General features: G+C 34.4%; 1 protein-coding gene across 2 annotated transcripts; it reads right to left on the minus strand.

Annotated features, from left to right (window-relative positions):
- Nucleotides 1–1,106: 1,106 nt before the first annotated feature.
- LOC142518091 (chloride channel protein CLC-c) lies at nucleotides 1,107–7,469 on the minus strand. 2 transcript variants are annotated; one of them, XM_075620760.1, is made up of 8 exons: nucleotides 6,891–6,981; nucleotides 6,115–6,163; nucleotides 5,963–6,020; nucleotides 5,012–5,189; nucleotides 3,784–4,046; nucleotides 2,849–3,118; nucleotides 1,365–2,493; nucleotides 1,107–1,298 (listed from the first exon to the last, which is right to left on the minus strand). In XM_075620760.1, the coding sequence occupies exons 3-8, from the start codon at nucleotides 5,974–5,976 to the stop codon at nucleotides 1,209–1,211; spliced, it is 1,944 nt and encodes a 647-aa protein (XP_075476875.1). In that variant the 5' UTR covers nucleotides 5,977–6,020; nucleotides 6,115–6,163; nucleotides 6,891–6,981; the 3' UTR covers nucleotides 1,107–1,208. The 2 variants fall into 2 exon arrangements, with proteins under 2 accessions (XP_075476875.1, XP_075476874.1); XM_075620759.1 differs by having other exon boundaries at nucleotides 5,963–6,163; nucleotides 6,891–7,469.
- Between the last annotated feature and the right edge of the window lie 11,890 nt (nucleotides 7,470–19,359).

Here is a 19,359-nt window from a genome sequence, read left to right on the forward strand (position 1 = left end):
TATTTTTTATTTCAATTTAGCTCGATATATAATTTTGAAAAAAAATCATTAAGGGTCGTCTCGATCTACATCAAATCATAGATCAAGTCGGATAAGAGATTTTTCTAACATAAAGGATCTGTGAGATAGTCTCATAAGAGTTTTTATGTATTCCAGATTCATCTATACCACTTATCATAGTTGATTGTGTGCATGTGATACAATTTAGAACATTATAATTTGACAAAAACTTGTGTGAGACGGTCTCATGAGTTGTATTTTGTAATACAGATCTCTTATTTGAATCATCCATGAAAAATATTACTTTTTATGCTAAGAGTATTAATTTTTATTGTAAATATTGGTAGAGTTGACCCGTCTTACAGATAAAGATTTGTGAGATCATCTCACAAGAGACCCACTCTTATAATTTTGTTAGTTTTGTTATTTATTGACAAAAGTATAAACAATGTACTTATATTATATTACAATATATGAGAGACATAAAATAACTAATTTCGAGGTCATCATTTAATTTTTTATAAACAAAAAATACATATTTTAATCTTCATTTAATAAAAAAATATAATAAAAACATATTTTAGTAAAATTTTATTTATATTTGATTATCATATCTCAATAAAATATTCATTTATATTTATATATATTTTTAAAATTTCCCATTAACGTTTCATCTCTAATATAAAAAAAATATCATAAAATACTTTGGTTTTTATTTTTCGATATAATCTCTATAAATTTAACAAAAACATTATTTAATTCAGATCCACATCGCGCGCTAAAGAACGTCAAATATTAATAATAAAATGCAACCTACACATTTTTTACTATTAAAATATGTAAAATTTCATTGAAATTAGGACCAACAACATTAACCACCTCATGATTTAGTGATTTTTTATATTCAAAAAATATCAAATATTTAAATACATTATCAATTTAGGCAAAGATTTAAGACAGCTCAACATTCTGCAACCCAATTTGCCAACTAGTTAACTGAACATTCATGGGATTGTAACAGATTAAAAAAAAAACACACACACACACAAGTTCATAGTAATATATTCAGTAATGAGTATGATGTACATTGAATCTTTTGATGAATGTGAAAGTTGAGAATAGATTGATTTCACAAGTAAAGCTTCGGAACTTGCAGGTCAATCCCTTCTCACTCACATAAAGAATCAAAAGCCAAGCAGTTGCCATGGCTACTTGTGAGGAATAAGTTGAGGGTAGAGTCCCAGAACATGCTCAGGCATCAAGTCGTGCCTCGTCAAAATCCCAACTATCGGAGGCCGCTGCAAATATATATAGATATGTTAAAGAAGTTAGAGAAGAAAAATCATTAAAAGTTTGTCACTTACCCCTGGTTTCTTTGGGACAACACACAGGTGTCTGAGGCCGAGTTCTCGAAAGAGAACAGCAGCTTTGGCTAGAGACATGGTCTCCACTACTGTGTATGGAGATGTATTAGTGATTGGATGGAGATCAACATACATCTCCATTTCCTCTTCACTGAGTTCTAAATCCTCAACTTTAAGCCCTTTTCCTGATCCAGCCTTGGCGAAATCAAACGCGCGAAAAGTTCTAAGGACTTCTGAACCGGACAAGATCTTGCTCTTAGTGAATTTCTTTCTTTTGAGTAGAACAAGTAGATGGGACCTCAAAACCAGCCCACATAGTTCTGGTGCATCGCAGAATGGGGGGCCGTCGATCACAGGAAAGGCATTGTGCCCAGTCATTTCTAGAGCATGGTGAATATTACCCACCTTTTCAACACCAGAAAATGCTATCAATGGACCAGAACAAACATCACCAGCAACTAAATGTCTCATGTATGGTTCAGCATGAGCTTCCATATAAGGTAAACCTTTCAATTTCAAGATTTGGTCGTACACACCCTTATTGAAACTATCAGCCACAGTTTTTGAAATGAGAAGAACAAGCATCACTAATGGTAGCATTAATAGATCATTGGTGAGCTCCAAGAGTATCACACAAATAGACACTGTCATTCTCATCGTGCCACCAAGGAAAGAAGCAGCTCCAAGTATCGCGAAGAGCCCAACATCAAGATTTGACACTGATCCCAAGAGTCTTCCTACGAGACGGCCATAGGAGGCACCAGCAAGGATGACAGGAATAAAGAGCCCAGAAGGGATAGCAATACCGTAAGTAGCAATCCCAAGGCAGTATGTACCAATAAAGAATATAAACAGTGAGGATATCTGAAATTCCTTCTTGCTTCTAGAACTAAACAGGTTGCGGATCGCATCATCGTTGGTGTTAAAGAAAAGGGAAGTAAGATCATTGTAGTATCCGGGCTGACATTGGAAGCTTTTGTAGTTGCCAGAACGGCTTGTCGTGGGGCACTCTTCTTGCAAGCCACTAGGGCATGGGGTGCACGGAACAATCCAAGGAAGGCCAAAGGCACAACAAGAGGTTAAAAGGGAAATAGACATGACAAGTAGGATCTTGAATGTAGGGCCTTTCCTGCATGTAATTGTTGAATAATGTAGAAGATTGATAAATATCCAGTGAAAGTATAAATCAATTATTCAAAAATAAATGCAGTAATACACAAAATGATAACAGATGATCTATAGAATATGGTATCAAATTGTAATGACAACAGATAAAACAAACACAGGTCAGCATGGTTGTATTAAATTTCAAGTTTATGCATAATTTCCCTTTCGGTAAACCTTGAGCATAATTCATTCACCAATGTAAGACAGGAAATGGTTGTTATTAGGTAGATCTTTTTTGCTATCAAAATAAATAGATTTTCTTGCTTATCAGTAAGCAAGTATATTAGTGCTAAGAGAAGAGAGGTAAACTTGCATACTCGTTGATGAAGCTATAAGTCCTCAAGACCTTGTCCACAAGATAATTGTAAATGCTGCCAAAAATGCCTCCAAGAACCCCAATGAATATAACCGCAAGAAGATCTGGGGTGTTATAAGCAGGGATCTCGGAATTTACATCAAACATAATTAAACCTCCTTGTCCAAACAGTCCACATTTACCACTGCGACAAAATTGTGTGAGAGATCTCAGCACAACCGCAACAACGGCAGTTGTGAAGAAGGTCCTCCATAGAAGAGTACTCCGCCACCTAAAACCATAAAATATGAGTTCATAACATTGGTAGAATCAAAGAAATTTGAGCAAAAACCTGTTTATTAAATTTAGCTTAAGAAAACAACCAATTTTCTTCAAAACATCATTGATGTCACTATTCAGCGAGGCAATATAATTGAGTGCTCTTTTAGATCATTCTCAAAACAAAGACATACCCCATGACAAAAACGGTTCGCAGCAACATTTTCTAACAGCAGCTGCTTCAAAGGTTCGCTCTGCCAAAGCAGCTGCTGCTATTTCTTGTATCTACTTGTTTTAGAATAAAGATTTTTTCTTGAGCAATATCTTATTCACCTGAGTAAAGAGGCTAAGAAGAGTAGCAAATACGCAGTACCCACATCAGGTTCGCAAGGAGGGCCACAAAAATGTGAAATATTATTTCATTTGTTTTTGTTAAATTCCATTGTATCATGACCCAAACTTCAAGGTTTTAGATTCAATTGTTTTATTGTTATGATTTATTTTTTTAGCAGGGGGAAAAATGAAAGCAATCAGTATAGAAAATAACCTTGATCATACATTTCCGTAATACAAAAATGTCATTCACTTTATCGGTAGAGTATATATATTCAGCATATATTACAAAGCCATGATTGAAAGAGTAAGACTTGCATGAAGAGTCAGGGAGAGGATGGATACCACGATGCTGCTTCTTCAAGAGCAAAAAGAACACCTCCAACTGGGGCACGGAAAGCAGCAGCCACGCCAGCAGCTGCCCCACAAGTAATCAAATCCCTTCGATCTCGATCATTTTTGAAGTATCTGAGCCATTTCAAAGTCAGATGATATTTGCGAGACCCTCCCTGTCCAAGAAAGTTTGCTATGCATGCACCAGTATGAACCATTGGTCCTTCCTTACCAACAACAAATCCAGCGGAAACTCCAAGAATAGAACCAAAAATCTACAAAAAGTTCGAATTCATATTGCTTTATTAATGAAAAATCAAAGCCTTATAAGTGAGGCAAGGCAAGCAAGTTCTAACAAGAACATGCAAATCAAAATTCAGTTCTATTTGTGTATTTATCCAAAAGCTTTGCTTCAAACCTATGTAGCACAAATAGTATCGGCATGGCAAAATTTGTGTCATTGATATTTTGTAGATTTGACCAGCTAAGTCTCGCACATGGCGGGGATACGTTTTGACGAAATTGCAAATAGTTAAAAGTTTTAGGTGTTAAATTAGGAAAATGGAATCGAACTTGCCTGCTTTGACCTAGCCAGCCTCGCGACCCTAGTCTCGCAATGACAATGAAACCTAGCCGCCCGACACTGGGCAGCCACGAACCCTAGCCGAGCGCGACTCCAACCAGCGAACCCTAGCAGCGCGCGCGGCTCCAGAGGCGAACCCTAGCCAGCGCGCGACTCTAGCCAGTGAACCTAAACCTAGCCTCGCGACCCTAGCCAGCCATGAACCCTAGCCACGTTCCCTAGGTGCGCTGAACCCTAAATCTGCCTTTCAACCTTACAGCTCCGTAACATCCGCTATAATTTTTAAATTTTAATACTAAATTTATATATATATAATATTTATACATATTTTTTAATCATTGTTGTTTCTCAGCCGTATCGTGTCGGATATTTTCAAAATTTGTCATATCGTCGTATCGTGTCGTATTCGATACGATACCCATAATCTTATCCATGCAATATAGCTTCAAACAATTAGTTTAACACGAACATCTCTAAAATTGACACGACTTTTGTGCACGGAGAAAATGTTGGCAGTTATTAGCTCATATATTCAGTTAGACACGTGAAGACCTCTCTTAGAAGTAACAAATTCCCTTGGTAAGAGAGATTGATACATGATGTTTGGAAATTGCACGATTTTAAAGAAAAGTATCGCAAACAGAAAGTCCTACAAACCTTTACAAGTAGGGTACTTGGAGCCAAAATGGAATGAGCATCTATGCCATTAAGATAAGCTTTCACCTCCGGGATTCCAGAACCAGCAGCTGCCGGGGCAATAAAGGCACATAGTGCTGCAGCACAAATTGCCAAAATCAAATTCAAACCGGCATATGTGGCAAATGCTGGTAAAGGCCTGCGTTAGAATAAAAATTCTTTGTTCTTATTGAATTAGCAGCAGATGAATCAATCATTAATTTCAACAATATGCAGATCAAAGAAAATACTTCTGCCATGTTAACTGTGTTTTCATCTTCAAACTTCATGAGAATAAAGGTACAAGAAACCTAAATAGAACTGTCCAAAAGCGTTTCAGAACATTCTTGGAATAATCTGCTAAAATTTTAAAGAAGTACATTTTTAAGAACACCTTCTCAGCATAAACAATTGGTCAATCATGTATCCCCTATTAGTGCGTGGCAAGAAAAGGAACAAAATATATTAGAAGGGAATAGTCCAAAATTGCCACAAAAGAAAACAACACTGTTAAATATTTGTAATAAAAGGAAAACCAATTATATATAGTTTTGATAAGGTGCAGATGTCTGATTAAGGAACTTTTCCAAAGAAAAATCAAACCTTCTTTACACAACTGCCGAATTTACAAATGCATGCACCATGATATTACCTTCTTTGACAAATATGAGAGACCATTACATGTTAAAAATCAGCTTCATTATTGATGTGGATCTCAGCCTCATTTTTGGTCGTTTTATGTCATAGACCATGTTAAACATCTGTCATTACCTTAAAGAACAGGCTCGACATATCAGATAGAAGACTCCTAAAAAAACATTTTAGATAGAAGGTTGTGGCGACGATATATTAACTAGAATCAGCCCAGTACAACTAATCAGCAAATTTATTTCATTTATGTAATTCTAAAAAACAAGTACGAGTGGAGCTTACTGATTCTTGATCATCAAATTATTGGCAACTTGAAGCTTAAAACCAGCAATGTTTTCAACTGCGAGATTATTGAAGAAACCAACAAGACCAGTGAGTAGTCCGATGAGAAGAGCAAGTGTCCATTTAAGAAAAATATACTGAAAAATTTCAACCCTTTTCCTAGATCTCCAATCCTGCTTAATGAGTTCATTTTCAATAATCCTGCAAAATAGTAGCAATAAATTGAATCAGAGGTTATTTAGCTATCACAACAGGTTTGGACAGCAAAAAAATTATTTTCTATACAAAACAAACAAGCTCATGAGAATGAAGGACTATAGAACTAGTAGTTTTAGGCTTGCCTATGAATCTATAAACCATGCATTACTAAAATGTAAATGTTGCACAAAGTACTAAATTCCAAATGAGAAGTGAAATCGAATGCATTGACCTCTTCAAGCTCTACCAACCCAGAGAACCAAGATTTTCGAACTTAATTGTTGCTTATACATATATGGAATGAATAGAATCCCACGTGTGTTTAATTTGTTATACCTCTATAGAAGAATACTTTTCGACAGTACTTCCCTCCGGTGGCCGAACCGTCGGGAAGGAGCAACTTTCCTCACCTCATATAGAAAAAAAATGAATCTACTTCTAATTTTTCTAAAAGATACATGCTTCGTCTCCCAAAACACAATAAATGGACACCTAAGTCTTAATTGGGTCCGTCCTTGTTTGCCCTTCTGTGGCTCTAACGAAGTTCGTAAATTAAAAGAAGAAGTTATCAGGATCTCGGAAATTATCTTACAATACACATGTATGAGTCCAAGATCAAGCTTTTTGAGTAATCAGTGAGTTTCAAACATGTTTAAATAATAAAATAACTTGACACCACAAATAATCCTTGAAGTATTTTCCGATGAGACACAGAAACATTGAATCATACTCATAATCCAGGCTTTCAATTGGATAAACTTTGGAACCAACAACGGCAATCTGGGAAGTGGTGTTGATTCTGCTGTTCAAACCAAGCAACGGCCCCGACACGTCTCCTTCCCACGACGCGTCGCTTTCTCTTCTGTCGAATGACATTCTCTCCCCACGATTCTCGATGTCCACTCCTCCAGATTGGATAAAACCATCATCATCATCACGATGAAGAGCCATATATCAATCAAATCCCAGAAAAATAAAATGATCAAAACAAGACAACGAAATTTTTCTCAATCCAATCTCCGGGTCATGACCAAGTGATCAACATATACACAAAGACACGATCTTTTCCTAGCCCCAAGGCCAATGCTTCACGTGAAGATACGGGTGAAAATTCAAGTTATCCGAAAGAAAAACGGAAACTTTGAATTTGTTTCATGTGATGATAATAATTGTGGTGGCACCCGATATGGTTATACTAGTTGGTCAAAATGGTGTGCTGGTTTTGAATCGGATTCGCCTAGATAATGACTCGGGAGATAATTGCGTCGACGACGGAGGTGATCATGGGAAGCAAAACTCGTGTTTATCTGCAGTAACTGTTATTTATAGAATAGATTTCATTAAATTTTTTATCCTACTCACAAAAAATTATTACTTTTGATCTCGAAATATTGATTTCATAACAAATATGAATCGAATTAATTCGTTCAGTAGATATAAACCTGCTTATTTTATAATATTTCCTGCTCGTCCGACACCAAATTCATAAAATCAAGATTCAATAATATCTTATATCTATCGCGAGTTCCTAAATTTGAGATGGGCACTCCGGTATGAAACTCGGTTGATTTAATAAAAAGAATAAAGAAGAGAATTATGGGGGAAAAGAAAAAGAGAAAGATGATGTTGGAAAAATACAAATGAGAATGTGAATTTGCAGAATAAGACAAGGTGATGTTTTGGAGTTGCGTCAATCTCAATCTCTTGTTGTGATAGAGGTATACAGTTCTAGAAATTAATCTAATTTAAAATGAATTTAATATTAAAAAATAAATAAATCTCTTGTGAGACGGTCTCACGAATCTTTATCTGTGAGACGGATCAATCCTACCGATATTCACAATAAAAAGTAATATCTTTAGCATAAAAAGTAATATTTTTTCATGGATGACCAAAATAAGATATTCGTCCCACAAAATACGACATTTGAGACCGTCTCACACAAGTTTTTCTCTTAAAAAATTAAAAGATAAATATATTATATAATATAGTGAATACAAATTTTATATTATAGATTAAATAGTTTTGTTGATATTATATGTTTGTTATAAACTAGAAATATATTTTTTCTCAAATTACAAAATGTTTTTATTTTTATTTAATAAAAATTATCATTAAACTTGTGTACCTTAGCATCTAACATGTATATATATATATATATATATATATATATATATATATATATATATGAAATCCTAATCAAATATTTATTTATCGATATCTATATTTTTGAATTTTTAAATTAAATAATCATTCACTCATGACTTAAAAATTATTATAAATTTTTTATAAAAAAAATTAAATTTTAATATAATCTCTCAAAATTTAAAATAATAATAATTTAATATTAAAAAAATTAAAACATGTGAAAGGACACTAGTATTTATGAAAATAAATAAATTATGTTTGTTAAATAATTCGGCCTCATCATATCCGAAGATAGATTTGATTTGATAGATAATAAATCTTATTAAATATCGTTGATTTAATTTTGAGTGTCAAAATAGAAATGATATGCAAACTCGACTTGGTTCAATGCCAAAAAAGTCAGATTTGGGTTGCAAAAGTAATCGGATTCTGATGGTTTACCCGAAAATTTAATTTTTTAAAAAATATATATATAATTAATAAATATTATTTACATTTTTATATAATTTATGTTTGAAAAAAAAAATATTGTATATTTATATCATAAATTTGTATATTTTAATATTTATTTTAAATATTTTTTTAAAAAAGTTATTTATTTGATTTAGTAAATACATTTTAAATTTTATATAGTTAGACTTTCGAATTTAAATCATATATATGAGATTTTTTGTTATTATGTGTTTAAAGTAAAGACAAAAACTTGTGTGAGACGGTCTCACAGGTCGTATTTTGTGAGACAGATCTCTTATTTGAGTCATTCATGAAAAATTATTATTTTTATGCTAAGAGTATTACTTTTTATTGTGAATATCGATAAGGTTGACCCGTCTTACAGATAAAGATTCGTGAGACCATCTTACAAGAGACTTACTCTATATTAAAACATATTTTTTGAATTTTTATTTAATTATTTTAAAAAATTTAAAAATAAAATCAGGTTGAGTTGGGTCGAGTCGAGTTAGTCGGGTTCGGGTTCGAGTTCGGAGTTTTCGGGTTCATTCAGGTTGGGTGATAAGCTCGTAATAGTTTTTATTTTTGTTGTCATATTTCTCATTGTTGTCACTTCCGACGTCCTTAATTGATATAATTTTGTGTTATTTTGTTGCAAGATGAATTTTGCTGCTCTTAAGATAAATATGAGCTAAAAATGTGATTTTATATCACATTTAAAATTTTCAATATGAACTTTGTGAAGAACTTGATGCAGAAAAATTCAAAAGTGGATTTTACACCAGACGTTAAGACAAATTTTTATTCCATAAAAACTCTATACTCATTTTTTGTAATTTTTTTTTTTATTACATTAGGTTTTCTTTAGTTGATGGACTTTTCTCCTTTGACCCATTAAAAACAATACATACGTGAAGAAGCATAAGCGAGACACAAAATTGACATGAGAGAACTCAACCTCACACACGTGAAAGACATGGGAAGAAGGAGGACATGATTTTCTCTTCAGTTTTCTTCAGGAATTTAGTACTTTTCTTTTCTTTATTTTATTTTTACTTATTTTTATGAAAATTGTAAACTGAGTCATGCTTGGCCAAGTTCTTATTTCTGATTCAAGGAATAATTCCGTTATTTAGATTTTTATCATTGTGAGGTTTTGTATTTAATTTAATATTCTTGTTCGTGTCAAGTGTTATTTATATTTAATTATATGAAAATTGTATGTCGATTAATCTGACAATTTAATCTTATATATAATTTTCTACTACTATCTATGAATTTATTGATCCGTAATTGTCGAACATAAGTAGCGATAGATTAGGTGTGTTGTGCTATTATAGCATATTTAATCTAAATAATCAACGAAACTCGATCGATCAATTGCAGCTATCTCAATTGTTAGATTTTAAGATTAACTGTTTTTTCAAAACGAAAATGATATTTTTAATTAATATGAAACATTATCATTCCAGTTAGTTATTAAGAAGTATTGACTGGATGCTATGTTTAGTCAATTAAATTAGAAAAATAAAAGGATTTTAGCGGTTATCCCTGTAACCCTAAGGTTAATTGCTTAGAAATGCATAAATAAATCAAATGTTAACCGACGAACAATGATATAATCGAATATTGGAACCCTCTTGAATCAGAATTTATTCATATTAAATTCTTCATTTAATTTCATTTACATCGATTGACTAAATTTTTGTTTTAAATTTAGTATTTCTCTTAACTTGCTAATTTTAAACTTGATGTTCTAGTTAGTTCATATCACAAAATCACCCTATTTTTATTTATTTTTTATTCTCGAAAGAAATAAACCTCCCGTTCTCTGTAGATTCGACTATCCCCACAATTACACTCGTTATATTTGGACGTAGGAATTTAAGTTTGGTGTTCAACGACAGTACATCTTTCGGTTCGGACTCAAACTTATAATTTATTAACCGACAAATTTTGATGTTGATGTATTAATTTTAATTTTTAGATATTTTCTACATATGCAAACGTGGCTATCAACGTCCATGGATCTAATGATTACGCAACCCGTTTGGGACGTGTAAAGATACCGAAAATTGGGTATCGAGTGGGATACGTGAGAAAGTTGCTTAGTTGAGAAAAAAAAATACAATTGCTTGAGAAATTGCATTATCCCAAGAACCCCCGAGGGTACAACAAGAATACATGGGAACTGCTAAATATCATCGTACACGACAAATAGAAACAGCTAAAAATTAGCTTTTATTGATAATTAAAAATAGCCCTTAATAATAAATAAGGCTTCATCCCCGATTTCAATATAATATTTATATTGGTACAAGTTTGTATCTGCACAAAAAAACTTATATAATATCGTTTCATGAGTTAATTTTTTTATATGAGTCTCTTATTCGATCTGACCCATGAAAAATATTGTTTTTATATAAAAAGTATTGTTTTTTCGTTTTTTAGATATGGATCGGTTGACCGTCCTTATGAATATAAATCTCAGATAACGTCTCACATAAGACTTACTTTTGTATATGATATGTTCATATGTATTATATTTTTTGTTGTTAAAACTTTTTTTGTGTAAAAAAAAAAACTAGGCATTGTATTAAAATTTAAAGAGTTTAGAAATTTTTTAAAAAGTTTTTACAAGTTATTAGAATAAGGGTAAATTGCTCATAAATCCCCAAACCCAAACTCAATCTTCCCTAAATTTCCTATGCATCAAAAACTTTCTTTAAACTCCCTATTACCTTAAAATGGACAAAAATACCCTCCTTCCTATTTCAATTTCAATTGATCCTCCGCGCTTTCAAAATGATATCAGAGCATATGGTTAATTTATTTCAAACACAAATTTTATTATTACTAGTAACTAATTGTATGAGAAGGAGAATTTCGAAAAAATTATGAATCCGAATCTAGGTTCGAGAAAAATAATTTACAAGATTTATTCCAATATTTTGGAATATATACAAGTTAATCTAACTATTGTTAGATATCAAGAACAGAAAGGGAAGCATCAGCACCCTCAGGTAAATTCTCATGTAAACTTATGATTCAAGCAAATAAGTTTCTGGAAATTATGCCAGACTCTTCTAAGCTCTCCTTAGATCTTAGAGAAATACATAAAACAGTACAAAATTATGGCAACATGCTATATTTTGTACCCCAACGAGTTGAAGAAATCCTTAAGACCAGGAAGAAATTCTTGGAATATTAAAGGATATTCAAACAAGAATTCAGAAACTAGAACAACAATCAGGTTCTAGTAAAAGAACTTCAGGAGGATGGTTACCACCCTCATTTGGTACTGAACCCTTGTTACACCAACAAGGAAAGGCCAGAGTAGTGTCAAAACCTTTGACTGAAGAAGAAAAGATGATCAATCTAATCAAGTCTGTCTCAGAGAAGAAATTGATCTGATGACAACTTTAGAAATGATTGGTCTGGAGAATCTACAAGAGCTTGCGGAATCTTTCGTAAATCTCAAAGTTGTAGATCTAAAGATGAATACAGCAGGGGGTGAAGTACCTGCTATAACCTGGTCATCTACTCAGGAACCACCAAGGGAAAGTGTGGGATCTCAGAATGTTAATATGAGAGAATCCCAAGCAGATTTCCATACTGGTGGAGGATCACACCCAGCGGGTACAAGGACAAGGAGAAGTCAAATTCCCTTGCACCAAACACCCTACGGGAAGACTGTTTTAGATCCTATACATCCTTATGGGGTTATGCTTAACCTTGAAGTATTAGATTTCAAAAACAGAGAGGATCTCATAGATGATTGGACATCTGCTATGAGAATCGCAGCAGGTACACTTGATCTCAACAAAGAAGAATTCATTAAACTTTTAGAAATGAGTCTAATGGGATCAGTGAAAATTGCTTGGGACATGACTTCATCAGAAATGAAAGAGTCAGTCCTGGCCGGAGAATCTCTGAGCGAGATAGCCGGAAAAATGGCTACCCTATTTAAAGCACAATTTATAGGGGTAGACTATTTTAACAGTCAAGATACAGAGAAGAGGAAGAAATATACTCAGGCTCTGTATAGTCTTGAATTACACGACATATGTTTAGTAGATGAATACATAATGTTATTCACAAAATATCGATGGAATTCAGGAGTCGAAAAAGATATAGCTATGCAGCTTTTCTTCGCAAAAATGCAAAGCCCTTGGAGAGAAATGCTCATAAGGGAATACGTACCTGGTATTCCAGATACGCTGGCAAGAAGAGCCTCTTTCCTCAAAGGAAAATTGGCAGAATGGTGCCATATGGCAGCATTACAAAAGAATTACAAATGCCTAAGGGGTATGAACAAAAGAACTCCCTTGTGTTGTAAGGAAAATGATATTCCAACAATTATTGGAAGAAAACCATAGAAGCATAAGAAGAAAAGTTTTAGGACTCATCCTTATGCACGAAGTGGAAGAAGTTCTTGGAAACCAAGAACTGTTTGGTCTAGACAGAAAGCCAGATCTTATAAATCTGGACAAAGAAGCGGACCATCAAGGAGTAGGATATCATCTCAAGCATCGAATACATCTCGAAGCACAGGAAGAACACCTACAAAGAAAACTTTCAGAAGAGCTCATACTCGAGCCAATGAAAGTTTCAAGGATTGTAACTCTGGACATGTGGAGCAAGAGGTCATATTTCGACCAATTGTCCAGAAAATAAAAAAAGAGGTATTAAACGCTTCGAGCCTACCCCGGATATTGAAGAAGCAGTTTATTACCAAGATCTTATTCAAGTATACCGATTTGAGGACATTGCCTCAGATGAGAGTATATATGAAGAAGAAGAAGTTCTAAGTCAAGGGTAATCCGATGGAACTGAATCGGAATCCGACTGAAGACGAGGTGTTTCGACACGAAACACATGAAGATTTGTCTGGATTCTTTAGCCAGACAACAATCTCTAATAATATGGTCCAAAGGATCATGAGAGAAAATCCTAGCTTACAGAGATATCAAGGATTCTCTGCAGGACATGTAGAAAAGTTCTTAGGAAGTCTTGGCCTAAGAAACAGAAAGCATCATCTTATCTATAAAGTTTCTAGAAGGAAAATGGCAATCCCAATGGAACTTACGGGAAATAGAATGGAGATGCAGTTAATTCCTTCTGAAGAAATTAAGGAGGAATTACAAAAAATCAAGATAGAAGTAGCAAGGACTATGTCTTGGATTCATATTGGAGCAATCCAAATTATGATAAATGCTACTTTCAAAGAAGGGATAGATTCGCCTATTGATATTGCTATATGCGATAAAAGAATAGGGAATCTTCAAGATTCAGTACTGGGAACTATCTCAGAAAACCTCTGTGCAGGAAAGATTGTAGGAGTAATATATCCAAGGATAGCCTACAACCTGGCAGATCGAGATTTCAGCCGAGCCTTGACACTACATCAAAATTTCAAGGAAAAAAGGTTGATGAAAGAGGGTAATAGACCCTACTCTATTGCTTATCAAATTTCATATGCTCTATCTAATACACATCATTCTGAGTTGTTTATTAGAAACGAGTTCATTGAAATACCCGAGATATTCGGAAAAGTTGCTCAGGCAATTTATCCAGAAAGAGTTGAGTTTCCTTTAATACAGGAAACAAATATCCAAATACAAGACAAACCGATTCTACAAAGGAATCAAAGTCTTAAATTGGAATCAAGAAGACTATATTTTCAAGGAGATAGAATTACGAGTTATAGGTGGGGAAAAACGCCTGTCATAGAAACCCAACAGGAGCCAAAAAATTTTCTACAATGGGAAAACTTAGATGCCCAGAAGGGTGGAAGGAAATAGAAATAATATTTTATATTACAAAACAAAGGAATCAATTTCCTTGTAATTCAATATACTATTTGGAACAACCTGTGATAGGGATTTACCAAGGACTGATTAATATCGGAGAATTGGAAGTTCACATTCAAGGAATTCCAGGGAAAGAATCAGATCGACTGATTCTTGGATTAGAGTTTCTCGAGGAACACAAACCTTGGAAACGTCTAGAGTATGGAATGGAGTTTATGGCAAATGATAAGATGTGGAAAATCCAATGACCACAAGCCCATTCTCCATATACATTCCAATAGGAATGTTGTATGAACAATATAAGGCAGAATATTTTGCTGCTTATATTGATTCAGGTGCTGGAATATGTACAGCAAAGCGAGGAGTTTTTCCAAATAATTTGGAAGAAGAACTACCAAAGATTGCTGGAAGAGATTTCTCCAGAAGAATCTTAATCTTATATAAAGGGATTAAGATGACAGAAATCATGATTGGCGGTGCAGGGCAAACACCTTGGTACAAGGTTAAAACACCACCAATTTATTTTCATGATACAGGAGCTGACATATTGTTAGGAAATAATTTCCTACAGATGTTCAAGTCCTATACTCAAGAAAATGAGACTAGAAGATTAGTGTTTACAACACCCTGTAATTAAAAAATCATAGTCCAGAGACTACGAGAGGCATTTTATAGAAAATTGCCGATCCAGTTTCGCAGCAAACGTGGTGATTCAGGACAACTTCTGCACCCAAAAATGAAGGATTCGAGACGGTTTGGAGAAACAATGCTCCAGTTGAGAGCAGATCAAGTACTCCAACCAGAAGATATAGAATGCCTTAAGATAACTCTACAAACAAATGAAGTAGAGTTCGAATCTAAGGTATCATTAGAAGATGTCAAGAAGAGGATCAAAGAAAATTACAATGAAGATCCCTTGGCATGGTGGGACAGAAATCAACTCAAAGCTTGCCTTAAGATTAGGAAGGCAAAGAGTATGAATTTGTCCGTTGTAAGCCTATTCCAATGAATATCATTGATCAAAGGGATATGCAGATTATAATCAAGGAACATTTGGACCTTGGTTTAATCAAAGCAAGCAGTCCAGGTTTCCTGGTAAAAAACCATGGTGAGATAAAACGAGGAAAACCCAGACTTGTTATTAATTATCAAGAAATTAATAAAATTCTGGAATTTGATGGGTATTTTATACCTAGTAGAGAACACTTGATTAGTTGTATACGCAACGCCAATATATTCTCTAAATTCGATTGTAAGTCTGGATTTATCAGATTCGGATGGAGGAAGGAAGCAAGAGATTCACAGCTTTTTCCACACCTCAAGGACATTATATTTGGGAGGTGTTACCAATGGGATTGGCTAATTCACCCCAGATATTCCAAAGGAAAATGGATAATCTTTTTAAAGATTATTTTAAATTCATGTTTGTTTACATTGATGATGTTTTAAAAGCATCTAAAGATATGAATGAACATGTTAAGCATTTGGAGATTTTCTCTAATATTTGCAAGAAAGAATGACTGGTTTTATCTGAAAAGAAAGCAGTCATTGCTACAAGAAAGATTGAATTCCTCGGAATTGAAATTGATGAGTCAGGAATAATTCTGCAAGACCACATAGTTGAAAAGGTGCAGAATTTTCCAGAAAGTTTCAAAGACAAGAAACAACTTCAAAGCTTTTTAGGAGTTGTTAATTTTGCTGGGATGTTTATAAAAAACCTAGCAAAACATAGGAAGGTGTTCAGTCCATTATTGAAAAAAGATGCAAGATTTTTATGGAGAAAAAAACACACAGAAGGACTTATCCATTTAAAGGAGGTTTGTAAAAATCTTCCAAAAATGGCGATTCCTCAAGACGAAGATGATCTGGTATTATATACCGATGCCAGTGACCATTGGTGGGCAGCCGTTCTTACTAAGCTCACACCAGATGGAGAACAACCATGCAGATATTGTAGTGGGTTATTCTCAGAGGCAGAAGCCATTAGATGGCATATCAATGAAAAGGAATTTTATGCAGTAAAAAGAGCTTTTGAAAAATGGCCATTATTTTTACTTGCAAAGAAATTTACTTTGAAAGTTGATAATACACAGGTAAAAGCGTTCTTAAGGAATAGAATTGAATCTAAACCGGAGAATGCTAGATTATTAAGATGGCAGGCACTATGTCAGAATTATATTTTTGATATTGTGATAATAAAATCTCATGAAAATATTCTTGCAGATTTTTTAACAAGAGATGGACAGCGGTGATATCGATTCCATTATCAAGATGCAGAGGCATTTGAGGGAACACCTTGAAATGCTTCAAAACGAGTTTAACAAGCTAGTCGTAAACGCAGAAGTTGCGGGAAGACTACAACAAGCCGATAAGAGAGTTGTCTCTGATCGAATTACAGGATGTTTACAAGCATATACTCAGTTATGGTCTGTAATGCAAAGACCTATCCTCCAAGGCATTGAGAAGCCATTGGTTTCCCAAATGGAGAGTTTTCGAGTACAGGACTCTATACCTGTAGCAGGGGATTCAAATACCCCTTGCACAAGTGTTAAGTCGGGATCATCACCAGATGAGTCGGCTGAAACAAAAATTGAGACTCCTGATCCTTATCTTGAGTCTTCAAGTCAACCCTTCACCTCGGGGATTGAAGATGGAGAGATCAACCTTAGGCCTCGTATTGACAAAGGCAAATCTAAAGTTGGTACTAACGAAGCAATAATTTCTCCATTTCAGGTTTATCAACAGAATTGGGATAAATTGAAAACAAGAATTGGAATCAACCCAGCTATTAATAGGGTTGATGTCTCAGGAAAATATCCAAGGGTATGGATGAAACCAAATTCATATCCAAAGGAGGTTAAAGCATGGTATGAATTCGGGGCTCTTGCCTCAGTTTATACTACATCACCCAGCTTTCCGGAAATTTCAGGATTACCAAAGTAGATCCAGGAAGCTGTTCATGAAACTTGGGCGAATAATGATTATTTGTCAAGAGGAGATGTTTTGGAGCTATACTTTTTCGGTGCAGCACCAGAACCAGCAGAGAAAGGTTCTCACGAAGCCTTTCATTTCATCAAGTTAAGGAGGCCGGATACAAATATCCAAAAATTTATCAAAGACCTTCCAACAGAAGAAACACCCATGGTTGCTTCAATTTCTGAAGATGATGTGTCTACCAGAAGAGCTTGAGGTCTATGGGTCTGTCTCACTGAGATAGACAAAGTCAAGTTTCCGTTCAAATTTTATAATCATTCAGTGAACGGATCATTCCTGTTAAACACCATGACAGGAAAAACCACAAGTTTTGCAGAAGATTTATTCGAGAAAAAGAGAAATCTTTTGTGGAATAGCAAGCTGCCGGCCAGTAAAGAAACTCGCCGAAAATTCTGTAACATGGCACATATAGGAAGATGGTCAGAAAACATCTGCCTTGAATGCCAAAACCAGAAGGAACCTGAATTCGGTAAAGGATTCAAACCGAGATCTGATCGGAAACACTTTACCGACACAAGCACAAGTGGAGATGGACCACATTCACGTTTTCCTCGAGGACACCGAAAGCCAAAGATTCCTCGACAAAATTGAAAGTGGACATGTGACTAGTCCACTAACAAAAAGAAAAATCCACCATGTAAGTGGAAAGACAGGACCACCAATAATCGGTGGACAAGGACACCAGGACCACTAATAATAAGTGGTAAAAGACGAAAGAACATTGAATCCTTTATTTTAAAAAGGAATCCAATAAAGCAAACAAGAAAACTGGACCCAAACTTTACACTATAAATAAGGGTAAAGGGAACCAGTAAACTATACCAGACTTAAACCAAAACTGGAAACAAAAGAAAATGTATTTCAACTATCTCAGAGTTTCCAGAATAAGGATTAAGGCAACAAGAAAAGAGCTAAAAATTTCCAAAGATTATTATAAACAGCTCAAAAAAGAAGGAAAGGAGATACAAGCTGATCTGATCCAAACGCATATATACGATTTATGCAGGCAGATAAAAATCCAAGAAAAGACTGTTTCTAAATTAATAATCTAGAAGAAGACAAATCAAGAAAGGTGGAGAGACCATCCCAATGGACCACTCAACCACTACATGGTCCATGTGCAAGCTGTAAAGGTTTATGAAGATTTGAAGTCCGAAGTTTCAAATCCGAAGGAGCCTTCTATAAATAAAGAAGCAGAAGGAAGATGAAGGCATCGATCAACCTCCTCATTTTTCTTGAAAACATTTGTAATAATTTTCTTTCAAGTATATGTGTGTAGTGAGTTCAGCTACTATTAGTAGCTAAACAAGTTTCTCCTCCTCTACAGGAGGTTACTATGTGTTAATAAAATGATAGTGTTTGAATAAAGAGATATTTGCTCTTAGCCCCTCTCATGTATTATTTTCAAAATTTTATCTTTTATTGTACACTCTAAGGTAGGAAACGAATTAGAGTTGTGCCAAGTACTACTGAAGGAGTCTGCGTCTGTAATCATCGGTTGCGATCGTGTGGTTGGACTGTGAGGAGTAGTACGTAAAATACGGTGGATATAACCCGGCGGTACTCCGGTCAAAGAGGTAAAAGATTTAATTTATTTTCGGAAGCATGATGGGCCATTATTTACAAAAAAAAATCAATTATTCAAAATTAGGATATAAGGGTAAATTTGGAAATTTAAAAGAAATGGGGAGTTGAAACAAAGTTTTAGTGGGGTAGGGAGTAAAGAGTAAGTTAAGAATGGGTATAGGGATTTTTTGACAAGTTCCCCTTAGAATAATTACTTAGATATGA

Source organism: Primulina tabacum, chromosome 11 (assembly GCF_025594145.1).
Source record: "Primulina tabacum isolate GXHZ01 chromosome 11, ASM2559414v2, whole genome shotgun sequence".
Classification (NCBI taxonomy): domain Eukaryota; kingdom Viridiplantae; phylum Streptophyta; class Magnoliopsida; order Lamiales; family Gesneriaceae; genus Primulina; species Primulina tabacum.

Coding starts and splice junctions, on each gene's coding strand:
- LOC142518091 (XM_075620759.1), bottom strand. CDS start 7,111: ATGGCTCTTCATCGTGATGATGATGATGGTTTTATCCAATCTGGAGGA. Junction 6,164..6,890: donor ATTGAAAGCCTGGATTATGA/GTATGATTCAAT, acceptor ACTATTTTGCAG/GATTATTGAAAATGAACTCA. Junction 1,299..1,364: donor TTGTCCCAAAGAAACCAGGG/GTAAGTGACAAA, acceptor ATATATTTGCAG/CGGCCTCCGATAGTTGGGAT.